At 52.3% G+C, this 16,091-nt stretch overlaps 2 protein-coding genes across 2 annotated transcripts; both read right to left on the reverse strand.

Moving 5' to 3' along the window:
- Nucleotides 1–261: 261 nt before the first annotated feature.
- LOC115559686 (elongation factor 1-alpha, somatic form) lies at nucleotides 262–7,206 on the reverse strand. The gene is made up of 8 exons (XM_030378724.1): nucleotides 7,106–7,206; nucleotides 5,490–5,669; nucleotides 5,170–5,349; nucleotides 3,728–4,024; nucleotides 2,696–2,846; nucleotides 2,262–2,518; nucleotides 1,392–1,626; nucleotides 262–1,272 (listed from the first exon to the last, which is right to left on the reverse strand). The coding sequence occupies exons 2-8, from the start codon at nucleotides 5,631–5,633 to the stop codon at nucleotides 1,148–1,150; spliced, it is 1,389 nt and encodes a 462-aa protein (XP_030234584.1). The 5' UTR covers nucleotides 5,634–5,669; nucleotides 7,106–7,206; the 3' UTR covers nucleotides 262–1,147.
- A 155-nt stretch (nucleotides 7,207–7,361) lies between these two features.
- On the reverse strand, nucleotides 7,362–16,091 carry slc17a5 (solute carrier family 17 member 5). The gene is made up of 11 exons (XM_030378722.1): nucleotides 15,879–16,091; nucleotides 14,672–14,856; nucleotides 13,632–13,865; nucleotides 13,110–13,197; nucleotides 12,655–12,741; nucleotides 12,242–12,360; nucleotides 11,631–11,792; nucleotides 11,156–11,288; nucleotides 10,650–10,797; nucleotides 9,348–9,438; nucleotides 7,362–9,209 (listed from the first exon to the last, which is right to left on the reverse strand). The coding sequence occupies exons 1-11, from the start codon at nucleotides 15,964–15,966 to the stop codon at nucleotides 9,072–9,074; spliced, it is 1,473 nt and encodes a 490-aa protein (XP_030234582.1). The 5' UTR covers nucleotides 15,967–16,091; the 3' UTR covers nucleotides 7,362–9,071.

Genomic DNA, 16,091 nt, shown 5'->3' on the forward strand with positions numbered 1-16,091 from the left:
TGTTCGCTCAGGTCTCAGAGGCTCATTTGCAGCGTCTGGATCACCTCAGTGGTATCTTCAGTTTGACTGAGTATCTAGTAGAGTAACCCAAGGCAGTTGGGACACCAGTCCATTGATCATGTCCACCAGCCTGTAACATGAGGGAGGCTCATTGATTGAGAGGAGGTTGGGGTTAGTGTGTGAAGAGGGTCGTTTGAGTGAGTTTCAATCTGCTCCACCTTACAGACTATGTCCTGTCGGGTCAAAGTAAGAGGCACAGGATTGGTTGTAACATCTTTATTTGCCCAGTGGCTTGTGCTGTCTAGATAAGGTGCGTTAGCTTATGCTAATTAACTTTCAGTACATCAAGCTTACAATTGATTGACCTTAGTGAACCAACCATTTATTAGGACTCCTTCAGGACCTTATTTTTTTTTAATCATTAACACGCAAGATTTAAAGCTTGGAAGTTCTGATAGGTATCTACATACCAGGAATTCCCGGCAAATTCAAACAAACTACACTAATACATAACAACATAAATATAACTTACAGACGGCATGATGCGCTACAGCGAGAGCTAGCACCGTTAGCAACATCTTGCCAACGGAGTTAGTAGCATCTTGCTAACATTAGAGTGGCGATGCGACGCGGAAGTCTACAGATTGTTAACCGTCAAGGAGCTAAAACACAAGGTCGTATAATGTCCATCAAGGAGCTAGAACAAGGGAGGCTACGATGGTCTAACCACACACCGACTGGGGGTTGGAGGGTCCTAGGGGATGTTTGGGGAGGGGGGGGGTCCTTTGGGGTTGGAGGGTCCTGGGGTGGTGTTGGAGGGCTTTGAGGGAGGAGGATTGAGTTCTTTGCTCCTGTTGCTTTTGCGCTGCATCATTAAGCAGTCTCTGAGGGTGGAGTTGAAGCAGCCCATGGTGGGGAGGGGATGGGTGGAGGAGTGGTTGGGTGGGGGAAGCGGGAGGTTGACTTGTTGGTTGGGGTCGGGTTGCGAAGGTTAGGGAAGAGGAGGCGGGAGTTGAGGTGACGGAGGATGGGGTGGCGGTCAGGAGGGTTGAGATAAGGGTGGAGGATGGGTTGGTGTAGGGGGGTGTAGGATAGGATGGGGGTGGCGGAGGCAGAGGTCGTGCCCCAGTGGACCCGGGCACGGGGGTCACTTGTTCTTCTGGGCCTTCTGGGCCGACTTGGTGACCTTCCCAGTGCTGCTGCTCTTCTTCTCCACCGCCTTGATCACGCCCACCGCCACCGTCTGCCGCATGTCGCGCACCGCGAAGCGCCCTGCAACACAACCGCCGTCAGGAACCAAACACCACCGTCACAGAAGAACCGCTCCCCCAGCGGGGGGGTACTGGGAGAGGCCACTCAACCAGCCGGGGGTATTGGGAGAGGCCACTCACCCAGCGGGGGATACTGGGAGAAGCTCTCCACACACATGGGCTTCCCGGGGATCATGTCCACGATGGCGGCGTCCCCGGACTTCAGGGCCTTGGGGTTGTCCTCCAGCTTCTTCCCCGAGCGGCGGTCGATCTTCTCCTTGAGCTCGCTGAACTTGCAGGCGATGTGCGCGGTGTGGCAGTCCAGCACCGGGGCGTAGCCCGCGCTGATCTGCCCCGGGTGGTTCAGGATGATCACCTGGAGACACGGAGCAGAAACCACTGAACCAGTGGAGCAGGAACCACTGGCCCAGACCCCCCTGGACCACTGGAGCAGGAACCAGTGATAGCTAACGTAACCTGCATTTGAACCATTACCCTATAATATATTATTATATATACTATATATATGTTCTAAACAAGCCATGCTCTGATATTTACCCGGAGAAACAGCTGGTTGTAACATCTACCTGGTACCTTACGCTTACCTGAGGAACAGCTTGTAGCTAGTTGCTAGCAGGTACCTGAGGAACAGCTTGTAGATGGACTAGCTGTTAAGCACCTATCTGGGGAACAGCTGTTATTTAGGCTAGCTGTTAGCAGATACCTGAGGAACAGCTGGCGGCTAGGCTAGCTGTAAACACCTACCTGAGGAACAGATTGTAGATAGATTGCTGTTAGCATGTACCTGAGAAACAGCTTATAGCTATGCGAGCTGTTAGGCGGTACCTGAGGAACAGCTGGCGGCTAAGCTAGCTGTTAGCAAGTACCTGAGGAACAGCTGGTTGCTAGGCTAGGCTAGCACATACCTGAGGAACAGCTGGTAGCTAGGCTAGCTGTTAGCAGGTACCTGAGGAACAGCTGGTGGCTAGGCTAGCTGGTAGCTAGGCTAACCTGCGCGGTGAAGAGGGCGGCCTCCTGCGGCGGGTCGTTCTTGCTGTCCCCCGCCACGTTCCCGCGGCGGATGTCCTTGACGGAGACGTTCTTGATGTTGAAGCCCACGTTGTCCCCGGGCAGCGCCTCGGCCAGGGCCTCGTGGTGCATCTCCACGCTCTTCACCTCCGTGGTCACGTTGACCGGGGCGAAGGTCACCACCATGCCCGGCTTCAGCACGCCCGTCTCCACCCGGCCCACCGGCACCGTGCCGATCCCTGCGAGACAAGGAAGTGACATCACCACTCCACCGGGGAAGGGATGCTGCCGCCTAGTGGGGACGCCTGGTATTACGTCAACCCCACGTGTGTGGGATCTCTAAAAGACAAAGGCGACGGAGCCCCTGAGCAACACACGGTACAGCGCGCCGGTTTGAATCCCCCTGGGGTCCTCACCTCCGATCTTGTAGACGTCCTGCAGCGGCAGCCGAAGGGCCTTGTCGGTGGGCCGGCTGGGGCTCTGGATGGAGTCCAGCGCCTCCAGCAGGGTGGTCCCTGAGGCGGAGCCCTCCTTACGGACAATCTTCCAGCCCTTGAACCACGTCATCTGCAGGGACGCCGCAAGACTCACCTGCTGCTCCAACTACACCTGCTGCCCCACTACAGCCCCACCTTCTGCCCCACTACAGCTCCACCTTCTGCCCCACCTTCTGCCCCTCTACAGCTCCACCTTCTGCCCCACTACAGCCCCACCACAGCTGCTGCCCACTCCAGTCCCTCAGTGTTCCCTCCCAGCCAACGTGTCTGAGCGGGTTAAAGACTCACTTGGCTCAGGAGTTCACCTGGACTCTGCACCCCCCCCCCCCCCAACTCCCATCCCCCCCTAACCCTTTATTAGAGAAAAAGCTTTTGTCACAAATATGACTTATTATGAACAATGCAATAATCAATGCAGCTTGCATTATAACCCAATATTGAAGTATATAAAAGAGAACTTTTTTTTTTTTTTATATTGTCATTAAAGAAAAAGCTGCTCTTAGTCAATTAAAAGGAGTTTGCGTGTCTAGCTGTGAATTTGCGTGAATGCTATATGCCTAGGCTGAATTGCAATCATGTCAAGACAAATCAGATTAGCCAATACACAATAAAGATAAATGAAATAATAAAAAAATTACGCCCTTTCTTGCGAACAGTATGTTGCAGAAGGCAAGTTCAGATTATTAATTTATCTGCTTCGAGATGGAATCCTTCTAGAAAGAATCGCGATGCATCGAAGAATCGATTATTTTTCCCACCCCTAGTGTGTGATTGGTCGGTACTGAGCGTGAAGGCGTGCGATTGGTCAGTGAAAGCGTGTGGTTGGTGTGTACTGTCCGTGAAGGCGTGTGATTGGCCAGAACTGAGCGTGAAGGTGTGTGATTGGTCGGTACCGAGCGTGAAAGCGTGTGATTGGCCGGTACTGAGTGTGAAGGCGTGTGATTGGCTCACGTTGGGGCTGGCCTCCAGCATGTTGTCCCCGTTCCAGCCGGAGATCGGGACGAAGGGCACGGCATCGGGGTTGTAGCCGATCTTCTTGATGTAGGTGCTCACCTCCTTGACGATCTCCTCATACCTCCTCTGGCTGTAGGGCGGCTCCGTGGAGTCCATCTTGTTGACGCCCACGATGAGCTGCTTGACCCCCAGGGTGTAGGCCAGCAGCGCGTGCTCCCGGGTCTGCCCGTTCTTTGAGATCCCCGCTTCGAACTCCCCGACCCCGGCCGCCACGATCAGCACGGCGCAGTCCGCCTAGCAACACGGAGCATTAGCGCTGTAGCTCCCCATGCTAGCTCTCAGAATGGCGCAGTTCACATAGACACAAGGAGCGTTACCCACTGTAGCTCCCCATGCTAGCTCTCAGCACTGCGCAGTCCACCTAGCAACACAGAGCATTAGCCTCTGTAGCTCCCCATGCTAGCTCTCAGCACTGCGCAGTCCGCATAGCCACATTGAGCGTTACCCACTCTAGCTCCCCATGCTAGCTCTCAGCACTGCGCAGTCCACCTAGCCACCCAGAGCATTAGCCTCTGTAGCTCCCCATGCTAGCTCTCAGCACTGTGCAGTCCGCCTAGCCACACGGAGCATTAGCCTCTGTAGCTCCCTATGCTAGCTCTCAGCACTGCGCAGTCCGCCGAGCCACACAGAGCATTAGCCTCTGTAGTGCCCTATGCTAGCTCTCAGCACTGCGCAGTCAGCCTATCCACACGGAGCATTAGCCTCTGTAGCTCCCCATGCTAGCTAACAGCACTGCGCAGTACGCCTAGCGACACAGAGTGTTAGCGGCTGTAGCTCCCCATGCTAGCTCTCAGCACTGCGCAGTCCGCCTAGCGACACAGAATGTTAGCAGCTGTAGCTCACCATGCTAGCTCTCAGCCCTTCGCAGTCCGCCTAGCGACACATAACATTAGCCGCTGTAGCTCCCCATACTAACTCTCAGCACGGCGCAGTCCACCTAGCCACAAGGAATGTTAGTGGCTGTAGCTCCCCATGCTAGCTCATACTAGCTCATGCTAGCTTAAGCTCTGGCATTAGCGTGTGGTGGAAAGTAGATTGGATTTTATAAATGTATTATGTCTCTTGTATTGTATGGGAAGTAAAACTTAAGGCTTTACTTATTTTAAGGTTGAGACGTATTCTTCAAAAGTGATCTAATTAGTATTCAAAAAATAGCGAGCATAAACCAACCAACATCACGATGGGGTTGATGTTTGCTGTGGGCCATGAGGTCTTAATGGCAAATATTCATGAATACCTTAATAACTACAAGTCTATAAATAATCAGTTGACTCAGTGGCGTAAAGATGGGGTGTTGGCGGTGTGGAGGTGATGTAGAGGTGGTGTAGAGAGGGTGTGTTGGTGGTATAGAGGTGGTATGTTAGTAGAGGTGGGGTCACCTGGGAGGTGCCGGTGATCATGTTCTTGATAAAGTCGCGGTGTCCGGGGGCGTCGATGATGGTGACGTAGTAGCGCCCCGTCTCAAACTTCCACAGGGAGATGTCGATGGTGATCCCGCGCTCCCGCTCCGCCTTCAGCTTGTCCAGCACCCAGGCGTACTTAAAGGAGCCCTTCCCCATCTGGAGGTCAGAGGGCACGGTCGACCAATCAACTAACGGTTAACTAAAATAAATAGTCATCTTCAACAGTAGAAGCAGACACAGAGCTTTAGCAGGAGACGGGGGGCTAAGGGGTGTCCACGGTCTCCATGGCGACTGACCTCGGCAGCCTCCTTCTCAAACTTCTCGATGGTCCTCTTGTCGATGCCGCCACACTTGTAGATCAGGTGGCCGGTGGTGGTGGACTTCCCAGAGTCCACGTGACCGATCACCACGATGTTGATGTGCTGCTTCTCCTTCCCCATGGCCGCAGACCTCTGACCTCTGAGCTGAACGTTGGCCTGCCGAAGAACACAGACACAATGAGGGGACCGCTAGCCAATGGCAGCGCTGTACTGGTCTCCTCTCCACTCGCTGTGCATGCTCCTCCCCCAGCGAGGCAGGCTCCTCCCCCAGCGAGGCAGACCCTCCCCACACGCCCCCAATACATCGCCGCCTGACATTGGTCAACAAAACCATGGGACAGGGCCTCGTCCAAATCCACAATGGCTGAAGATAGGGAGCGTTCAACATCACCTAACCCTGAAACAGCACGCGATGTCAACAGTTTAAAGATGACCTCTGTCCTCAACAGACCTGTAGGACCCAGCCTGCTTCATCATTCTTATTAATGAGCAGCTAGGGGTTAGCAAGATGACCCCTGACCCCTAAAGAACCACACAGACCCAGAACTCAACAACACACCACCAGAGCAGGAGTGAGCCTGCTGCTGTCTCCCCCCTCAAGAGACCAGCGTCATGACGACCGGGCCAGACTCCCTGCAGCGACGCGTAACGCGCTATGGTAACCTCTCCGTGGATCAGCCTCCCTTCAGATCAGCCTCTGGCTGATTACAGCCATGCCAACGGTGCCAGCGGGAGTCCACGTGTTTAACCGCTTGACCCTAACACCAGCTACTTCACCTCACCCTGGACCTGACCCTGACCCTGACTACATCACCTAACCCTGGACCGGACCCTGACCCTGACTACATCACCTAACCCTGGACCTGACCCTAACACGAGCTACATCACCTAACCCTGGACCTGACCCTAAAACCAGCTACATCACCTAATCCTATTTTCAGCACCTAACTCTAGCTTCAGCACCTAACCCTAACTTCAGCAAGCCTGGCCTCTGATCGGACACGGGGCCAGACGGGGCAGACATGCAGTGTCTCCTGGGCCAATGGGACAGGCAGCTGACCCGTACTCCTCATTATGGAGGAAACAGACCCGTCTGATCCAGACCTAACGGGTCAGACTCACTAACCCCCCCGCGTCTGATCCAGACCTACCGAGTCAAACTCACTAACCCCCACGGTCTGAGCTGATGATTAGGAGTTTAGAGACGCAGGTAAACAAATGTCTCTGGCTTTATGCAAAGCGCGGGACGGCGGCCGGCGGAGGCTGTTTGTAACTCCATCCACCGGCAACACGAGCCTGTTGATGAAGACCGACCGGGACCCGACGGCTCCGGGACCGGGCAGTCTAGACGCCGTCGGACCGTCTCGGTGAACGGGGCTAAAGCTGAGTTGACGGACGGGCTCAGCTTTCGGCGCCATATTATCATCTCCACTCAGACGCGTAATGCGCTCTTTAATAGAGGTCCACTCGTGACGCAGCGGACTATAAAGTACTCGATTCAAATCCTTAAAGAATATATTTTTTGATTTGACAGCTTAGTAATTAATCCAAAATAATGACTGCGGTCCTGTTTGTAACATCAGAGTGTTTACCTGTCGGTCGTCCTAGCGCTGATCCGTTCGCCCGCCGGTTGCGTAATGTGCGCGCGGCCGCGACGCGTCTCCAGCATCACGCGCAGGGCGCGCGGCGGGTGCAGGTGAGGACCTGGTCCAGATCACTCCGGATCAGGTCCCGTAGGGTGGATCCAGTAGGCCAGCTGACAGGCGCCCCGCGGACCGACAGGATGCCCCGTTGTAGGCGCTTTATGACACTAGCCTCATAATAAGTTCATGATAACGGGACACGGAGTTTTAAGACATCATTTGGTTTATTAAGAAAACAATAGAATACAAAACAGATCTCAGAACGCGTCTCTTGTTCAGTAACTAAACGATAAGGAAAAGGTTGTGCGAACTTTAAACATTAACGCGTGATGAATCAACTCCCTTATTCTCCTGATATGCAAATTAATTAATGTAAATGATGAACACACTTGCGAATCTTTTTCTCGTAGGATGGTACGGGTAAGTATCGCCTTTTTCGCCTCTGATTGGTTGGAAGGGCTCTCCTCCGATTGGTTAGGGTTGGGGTGAGGGTTAACCCTCACCCTTAACCTTAACTCCCCCAAACAGCTAGGACTAATCGAAACACGATCTAAAGGGGAACCCTTCTAACCAATCAGAGGCGAAAAAGGCGGTACTTACCCATACCATCCTACGAAAAGAAAGACGCGCAAGAGGTGTGCGGTGAATTTTGGTCCTCTTCGTTTCCCTCTCAGAAAATCGAGTTCATGCATTAAAGTAATTGATAAAAACATGTAAAATAAATTTATAAAAACATTTTAAGTAATTAATAAAAACAGGTAAAAGTAATTTATAAAAACATTTTAAGTAATTAATAAAAACATCTTAATAGATTCATTACGATACAATATCTGCAGCATCTGTATACAATATTTAGCCTCACATTCATATGAACGAGGCTCGAGTCCCTTTAACTGTTGAAAATTCCGAGAGAGACAGAGACAGAGACAGAGACAGAGACAGAGAGAGAGAGAGAGAGAGAGAGAGAGAGAGAGAGAGAGAGAGAGAGAGAGAGAGAGAGAGAGAGAGAGAGGCCTGGTCTTAAGGGCTTTTTATGGTTCCACGTTCCCGCAACGAAAGGGGGTTACGGACCCCTTACGTAACCTTCCGTTGAGGCGACGCAGCAGCAAGGGCTGTGATTGGTCCGCTTACTAAAACCCGACGTAGAATCACAAACGTTCACGACTGCGTCGAAGCGTCTGCGTGATCATAGCGTTGCGGGAACTTGGAACCATAAAAAGCCCTTTACCGGGCACTACGTGTTGGCGGTCTCCCAGGTGTACGGAACAACTCGAAGGGATTGACTCGAGTGACTAGTTTGGACTCTTCTTCAGGGTCCACAGTGCGGCCCCCCCAGTGGTCAAAGTGCTGCCGCCCCAGTGGTCACAGTGTTGCCCCCCCCCCCCCCCCCCCTGCTGGCCCGCCTTTGGTTTTGCAAAAGGGAAATTATGGGCGTGTTTATTTGCATAGAGAGCGGCGAGGGAAGAACCAATCACTAAGTGCCACAGAGAGAGAGAGAGAGAGAGAGAGAGAGAGAGAGAGAGAGAGAGAGAGAGAGAGAGAGAGAGAGAGAGAGAGAGAGAGAGAGAGAGAGAGCGCGAGAGCGCGCGAGAGCGCGCAAGAGAGAGAGAGAATAAAAGGCTTCTGTGTAAGGCGTACTCCTCCGAGTGCCGATTAGCAGCTAGAGGTTCACATCGAGACCAGCCCATTGGCCGGGGTCATACCCAATCAGCTTTGAGCTCTAAAATAACATCTGTTGGACTACGATTCGATTTAAGATTACCAATGTTCCCTTTAAAAGTGAGTGTGTAAAGCGCTGCTACACCTCGCTGAGTTAACTAGTTACTAAATTAACTCCTAAGCCATCTGGGCTAATCCTGAGCACCGAGCCACCAGCGGTGGTAAAGCAGCACGCAGGAACCCGGGCTGCCATTGGTCAATCCTGCAGAGGGCGGGGCTTGGGGACGGCCCAGGGTTGGACCGTCCCTCGGCCAAACACAGTGTAGAAGGCGGCTCCCAGGAGATTGACGCCGGCGGAGATGTAGAACACCAGCTGCCACTCCTCCATGGTGTTCTGAAACCAGAGCATTGGCGTGAGTGCGTGAGTGCGTGTGCGTGAGTGCGTGTGCGTGTGCGTGTGCGTGTGTGTGTGTGTGTGTGTGTGTGTGCGTGTGTGCGTGTGTGTGTGTGTGTGTGTGTGTGTGTGTCTTACGTTCTTGGTGAGGGCCCGGGCGACCACGGGGCCCACCATGCCTGGGATGGTGCCGAAGGTGTTGGTGATGCCCAGCAGGATGCCCGCGTACCTGAGGAGAAACACACCAGTGCTACTGGTATACTGGTACTACTACTGGTACAAACCACTGCTACTGGTATACTGGTACTACTACTGGTACACATACTGCTACTGGTATACTGGTACTACTACTACTGGTACACATACTGCTACTGGTATACTGGTACTACTACTGGTACACACCACTGCTACTGGTATACTGGTACTACTACTGGTACACATACTGCTACTGGTATACTGGTACTACTACTACTGGTACACATACTGCTACTGGTATACTGGTGCTACTACTGGTACACACCACTGCTACTGGTATACTGGTACTTCTACTGGTACACATACTGCTACTGGTATACTGCTCCTGGTATACTGGTACTGGTACACATACCTCTATAGCTACTGGTACGACTGGTGCTACTGGTACCCAGACTGCTAGTACTACTGGTACACATAATTCTACAGCTACTGGTACACATACTGCTGCTATTAATGGTACACATACTGCTACTGGTATACTGGTACTGGTACTGATACTACTGTTGCACAGACTGCTACTGGTATACTGGTACTGCTCCTGGTACCACTGGTACACATACTGCTACTGGTATACTGGTACTGCTACTGGTATACTGGTACTACGACTGGTTGACATACTGCTACTGGTATACTGCTACTACTACTACTGGTACTACTGGTACACATACTGCTTTTACTACTGGTACACATACTGGTACTACTACTACTCGTACTACTGGTACACAACTTCTGCTACTGGTACTACTACTGCATGTGAATCTAGGTCAGGGAAAGGATTGAGGACTTGTTATAGGACATTACCCTGCCCTCATTTCCTGTATCGTACATGCTGGCTAGAGGCTGTGTGTTAGAGGCTGTGTGTTAGAGGCTGTGTGTTAGAGGCTGTGTGTTAGAGGCTGTGTGTTGGTTAGAGGCTGTGTGTTAGAGGCTGTGTGTTGGTTAGAGGCTGTGTGTTGGTTAGAGGCTGTGTGTTAGAGGCTGTGTGTTGGTTAGAGGCTGTGTGTTGGTTAGAGGCTGTGTGTTAGAGGCTGTGTGTTAGAGGCTGTGTGTTGGTTAGAGGCTGTGTGTTGGTTAGAGGCTGTGTGTTAGAGGCTGTGTGTTAGAGGCTGTTTGTTGGTTAGAGGCTGTGTGTTAGAGGCTGTGTGTTAGAGGCTGTGTGTTAGAGGCTGTGGGGACGTGTCCTACGAGGGGGCGATGTCCAGGTGGTTGATGTTGAAGCCCGAGGCTGAAAGCCCCCCCAGGGAGGACGAGATGGTGAGGAAGACCACGGCCAAAAGGGGGTTACAGCCCGTGTAGCCGGCGGCAACCAAGAACACGGCCGGCCCCACCATGCCTGATCAGAGATATAAGAGAACCATACCTGTTATCAATAATGATATAATAATAGATTATTAATACTGCATTAATACTGGAGGTTGTTATTGAGATGATCAGAATAATATTATTGATAATATTACTATATTATGTCGATATATCGGGAATCCAGTCATACATACATAAGAATATTATAATAATCCTATTATCATAATGCTATTATTGTTAGTTGTATTAATAGTGTATTAATAATTGTTCAGACATATGGGTGTTTTAATAACAGGCCAAGGGTCAGCTACGTGAGTGGATGATTGAGTGAATGAGTGGGTGGGTGTGAGGGTGAGTGGGTGGGTGAGTGTGAGGGTGGGTGGTCTCACCGACGAGGGAGAAGGCCTTGCGGACCACCACGGTGCGGTACTGGCGTGCGTCCCTCAGGTAGTCGGCCAGCTGCCCCCCCCCCACCGCCAGCAGCCCGGAGCCCAGGTAGGGCAGCGCCGAGAGCACGCCGTTCTGCAGGTCACATGACACCATGACCACATGACTCCATGACCCCCCCATGACCCCCAAATGACCGTCACATGACCCCCCCCATGACCCCACATGAACTCCTTATCCTTCAACTCCGACCAGGTAGACCAGGTGGACCAGGTAGACCAGGTGGACCAGGGGAGAGCAGGTGGACCAGGGGAGGGCAGGTGGAGCAGGGGAGGGCAGGTGGACTAGGGGAGGGCAGGTGGACCAGGGGAGAGCAGGTGGACCAGGGGAGAGCAGGTGGACCAGGGGAGGGCAGGTGGACCAGGGGAGAGCAGGTGGACCAGGGGGGACCAGGTGGACCAGGGGAGGGGGGCTGACCTGCTGGATGCTGAAGCCTAGGACGTTCTTCATGTAGGTGGGCAGCAGGGTGAGCAGCGTGTAGAAGGTCCAGTTGTAGGAGAAGTGGGCGACCACGATGGCCCAGAGCGGTCTGCAGGTCAGGATGGACCCCCACGGGACCGGACCCAGCTCCCGGGACACCTGAGGACCAGAGACCATCAGGACCAGAGACCATCAGGACCAGAGACCATCAGGACCAGAGACCATCAGGACCAGAGACCATCAGGACCATCAGGACCAGAGACCATCAGGACCAGAGACTGTCAGGACCAGAGACCAGCAGGACCATCAGGACCAGAGACCGTCAGGACCAGAGACCAGCAGGACCATCAGGACCAGAGACCGTCAGGACCAGAGACCAGCAGGACCATCAGGACCAGAGGCCGTCAGGACCAGAGACCGTCAGGACCAGAGACCGTCAGGACCGGAGACCGTCAGGACCGTCAGGACCAGAGACCGCCAGGACCGTCAGGACCAGAGACCGTCAAGACCGTCAGGACCAGAGAACGTCAGGACCAGAGACTGTCAGGACCAGAGGCCGTCAGGACCAGGAGGGAGAGAGAGAGAGAGAGAGAGGGAGAAAGCCGTACCTCGTTCTCCAGCGAGCTGCAGATGTAGGTCCTCTCTCTGTCAGAGATCCTGGGGTGGCGGTCCGGACTGTTGAAGACCAGCAGAGACCACAGGACGAACCAAACCAACCCCACCATGCCTACACACACACACACACACACACACACACACACACACACACAGGCACACACACACAGGGTTAGCCACCATACCCACCGCGCTGCCAGAGGTCAGACCTAGCTCCAGCCCTCCTCTCTTAGACCCACGGTTCTCTACGGTGGTTCTATGCTGTGGGTCTCTACGGTGGTTCTATGCTGTGGGTCTCTACTGTGGTTCTCTACTGTGGTTATCTGTTGTGGTTCTATGCTGTGGTTCTATGCTGTGGTTCAATGCTGTGGTTCTATGCTGTGGTTCTATGCTGTGTTTGGCATACCGAAGATGTAGAAGATCCAGGTCCAGTCCAGGTAGTAGCAGATCTCTCCAGACAGCGGGAGAGCGATGACCGTCCCCAGCTGAGCTCCTGCCAACAGAACCGAGAAGAAACATGAGGAACCAAGAAGAAACATGAGGAACCAAGGAGAACCATGAAGAAACATGAGGAACCAAGAAGAACCATGAAGAAACATGAGGAACCAAGAAGAACCATGAAGAAACATGAGGAACCAAGAAGAACCATGAAGAAACATGAGGAACCAAGGGGAACCATGAGGAACCAAGAGGAACCAAGGGGAACCATGAGGAACCAAGAGGAATGTGTGTGTGTGTGTGTGTGTGTGTGTGTGTGTGTGTGTGTGTGTGTGTGTGTGTGTGTGTGTGTGTGTGTGTGTGTGTGTGTGTGTGTGTGTGTGTGTGTGTGTGTGTGTGTGTGTGTGTGTGTGTGTGTGTTACCAGTAAAGGAGATGGTCAGCAGTCTGCTCCTCTCAAGGGGGGGGGCCCAAGCGGCCCACATGGCATACATAGAAGGATAGGTAACCCCCTACACACACACACACACACACACACACACACACACACACACACACACACACACACACACACACACACACACACACACACACACACACACACACACACACACACACACACATTACAGTACTACTGCATGTCTCAGTACTATATCCCAGTGCTATATCACAGTAATGATGCATGTCTCAGTACTATATCACAGTAATGATGCATGTCTCAGTACTATATCACAGTACTACTGCATGTCTCAGTACTATATCACAGTGCTATATCATAGTACTACTGCATGTCTCAGTACTATTTCACAGTAGTATATCACAGTACTACTGCATGTCTCACTGCTATATCACAGTATTATATCACAGTACTACTGCGTGTCTCAGTACTATATCACAGTACTATATCACAGTTGTCCTATATTATTGATTACTGAGCAGCCCCCACCTCTCCGATGCCCTCCAGCACGCGGACGGCGATCAGGTAGCCGGCACCCAGGTCGGCGGCAAGGGGGGTCAGCAGGGTGAAGATCACGGTGCTCAGGATGCCCAGCCCCATCAGCCACTTGGCCCCGTAGCGGCTGGCCAGGTACCCCCCGGGGACCTGGGTCAGGATGTACCCGTAGAAGAAGGAGCCCAGGATCCAGCCCTGGGTCTCCGAGTCCCAGTCGTACACACGGGCCTGAGGGGCAAGCACAGTTATGACGGAAGTTATGACGGTAGTTGTTAGGACGGTAATTGCTACAACGGTAGTTGTTACGGTAGTTATGACAGTAGTTATGACGGTAGTTGTTATGATAGTTATGATAGTATTTGTTATGACGGTAGTTGTTATAACGCTAGTTGTTATGATGGTAGTTATGACAGTAGTTGTTATGAAGGTAGTTGTTAGGACGGTAGTTGTTGTGATGGTAGTTGTTATGACGGTAGTTGTTAGGATGGTAGTTATGACGGTAGTTGTTATGAAGGTAGTTGTTAGGACAGTAGTTGTTAGGATGGTAGTTGTATAACGATAGTTATGACGGTAGTTGTAACTTAATTGTTATGGTAGTTATGATGGTAGTGGTTATAATGGTAGTGGTTAGGACGGTAGTTGTTAGGACGGTAGTTGTATAACGATAGTTGTTATGAAGGTAGTTGTTATGATGGTAGTTGTAACTTAATTGTTATGGCAGTTATGATGGTAGTTGTTATAATGGTAGTTGTTATGACGGTAGTTGTTAGGACGCTAGTTGTATAACGATAGTTGTTATGACAGTAGTTGTTATGACGGTTGTTATGACGGTAGTTGTTAGGACGGTAGTTTTTAGGACGGTAGTTGTGATGGTATTTGTTATGACGGTAGTTGTTATGATGGTAGTTATGATGGTAGTTGCTATGACGGTAGTTGTTATGATGGTAGTTATGATGGTAATTATGACAGTAGTTGTTTCGACAGTAGTTGTTATGACGGTTGCTATGACGGTAGCTATGCCCCTCCTGACGTACCGTGTGGTTGCGTCCGGCCACGGTCTGGCTGGACGGGCAAACGGAGGCGCTGTGATTGGCTGGCTCGGTGGCGTTGATCATGTCCACCATGGCCACGCTGAGGTTGACCCGCAGGGAGTACACCACGAAGAAGCCATAGCAGGAGACCAGCGCCAGGCCGTAGCGCGCCGAGCAGCACGCCGGCGCTGAGGGAGCAGGAGGCTTATCAATGACCCTCTGAAACCCCACACCAGAGCTAGCCCCAAAGCCAGAGATAGCCCTAAAGCTAGACCTAGCCCTAGAGCTAGCCGCAACAACAGAGCTAGCCCTAAATCTAGAGCTCCCCATAACCTCAGCTCTAGCCCTAACCCTAGAGATAGCCCTACAGCGCTAGCCCTAAAGCTAGCCCTAAAGCTAGAGCTAGCCCTAACAGAGTGACGGAGCAGACAGGGTGTGGTCACCCCCGCCCCACTGTGGATCACAACCTTACACATGGGGACAGCTCATGATTCATACTCATACCGGTTCTGCAAGGAGAAGCTGAACACAAGCCTAACCCAAAGCATGAGGCCCACAGTCAGACACCAGGGGAATGGTAGACATGGTCCTGTTCCTCTCTGTTCCTCTCTCTCAGGTGAGCACACACACACTACCTGTGTGCTCACCTGTGTTGTTACCTGTGTTGAATCGTGATATTGGAGCTGTATCGTGATAGTGGAGCTGTGACGTGATAGTGGAGCTGTGACGTGATAGTGGAGCTGTGACGTGATAGTGGAGCTGAATCGTGATAGTTGAGTTGTATCATGATAGTGGAGCTGTGCTGTATCGTGATAGTGGTGCTGTGTTGTGATAATGGAACTGTGTCGTGATAGTGGAGCTGTACCGTGATAGCGGAGCAGTGGGGACTCTAAGGTGGGGAAGATCATACCTACCTGACTCCCTGCAGCATCCCGTGACCGCCTCAACAACCTCAGTACAGAGTTCAGAGCATGACGCTTCTCTTCTCATAAACATACACTTTAACCTGGTGATCTCCTGTTTAAATCCTGAACTCACCGCTACATATTGGAAGTGCACAGGTTATGAATGCATAATGATATAATCGTAGAGGTAGAAGTGGAAAGAGCCGAGTAAACACGGACTATTCCGTGTTCACAGCTGACATTGTGATGATCATACAGTTCATATCGATAGAGCGATATGAAGAGCCGCTCCGTGCTCCGCTCACCTCGCGGGGTCCTCGCGCCCCTCTCGCGGGTCTGGAGCAGCGCCTCGCGCTCCTCCTCCTCCTCGCTGTCGGACCCGTCCCGGGACATCGCTCGGTCAGTATGTCGGTCAGGCAGAGGCTGTGCGGGGCATGGCGGGAGGCTGGCGGGACGGAGTGGCTGTCTATCGACCAGTCAGCACAATGACAACAAACCAAGATGGCACGTGACCGGGC

The sequence above is a fragment of the Gadus morhua genome, chromosome 15 (assembly GCF_902167405.1).
Source record: "Gadus morhua chromosome 15, gadMor3.0, whole genome shotgun sequence".
Taxonomy (NCBI): Eukaryota; Metazoa; Chordata; class Actinopteri; order Gadiformes; family Gadidae; genus Gadus; species Gadus morhua.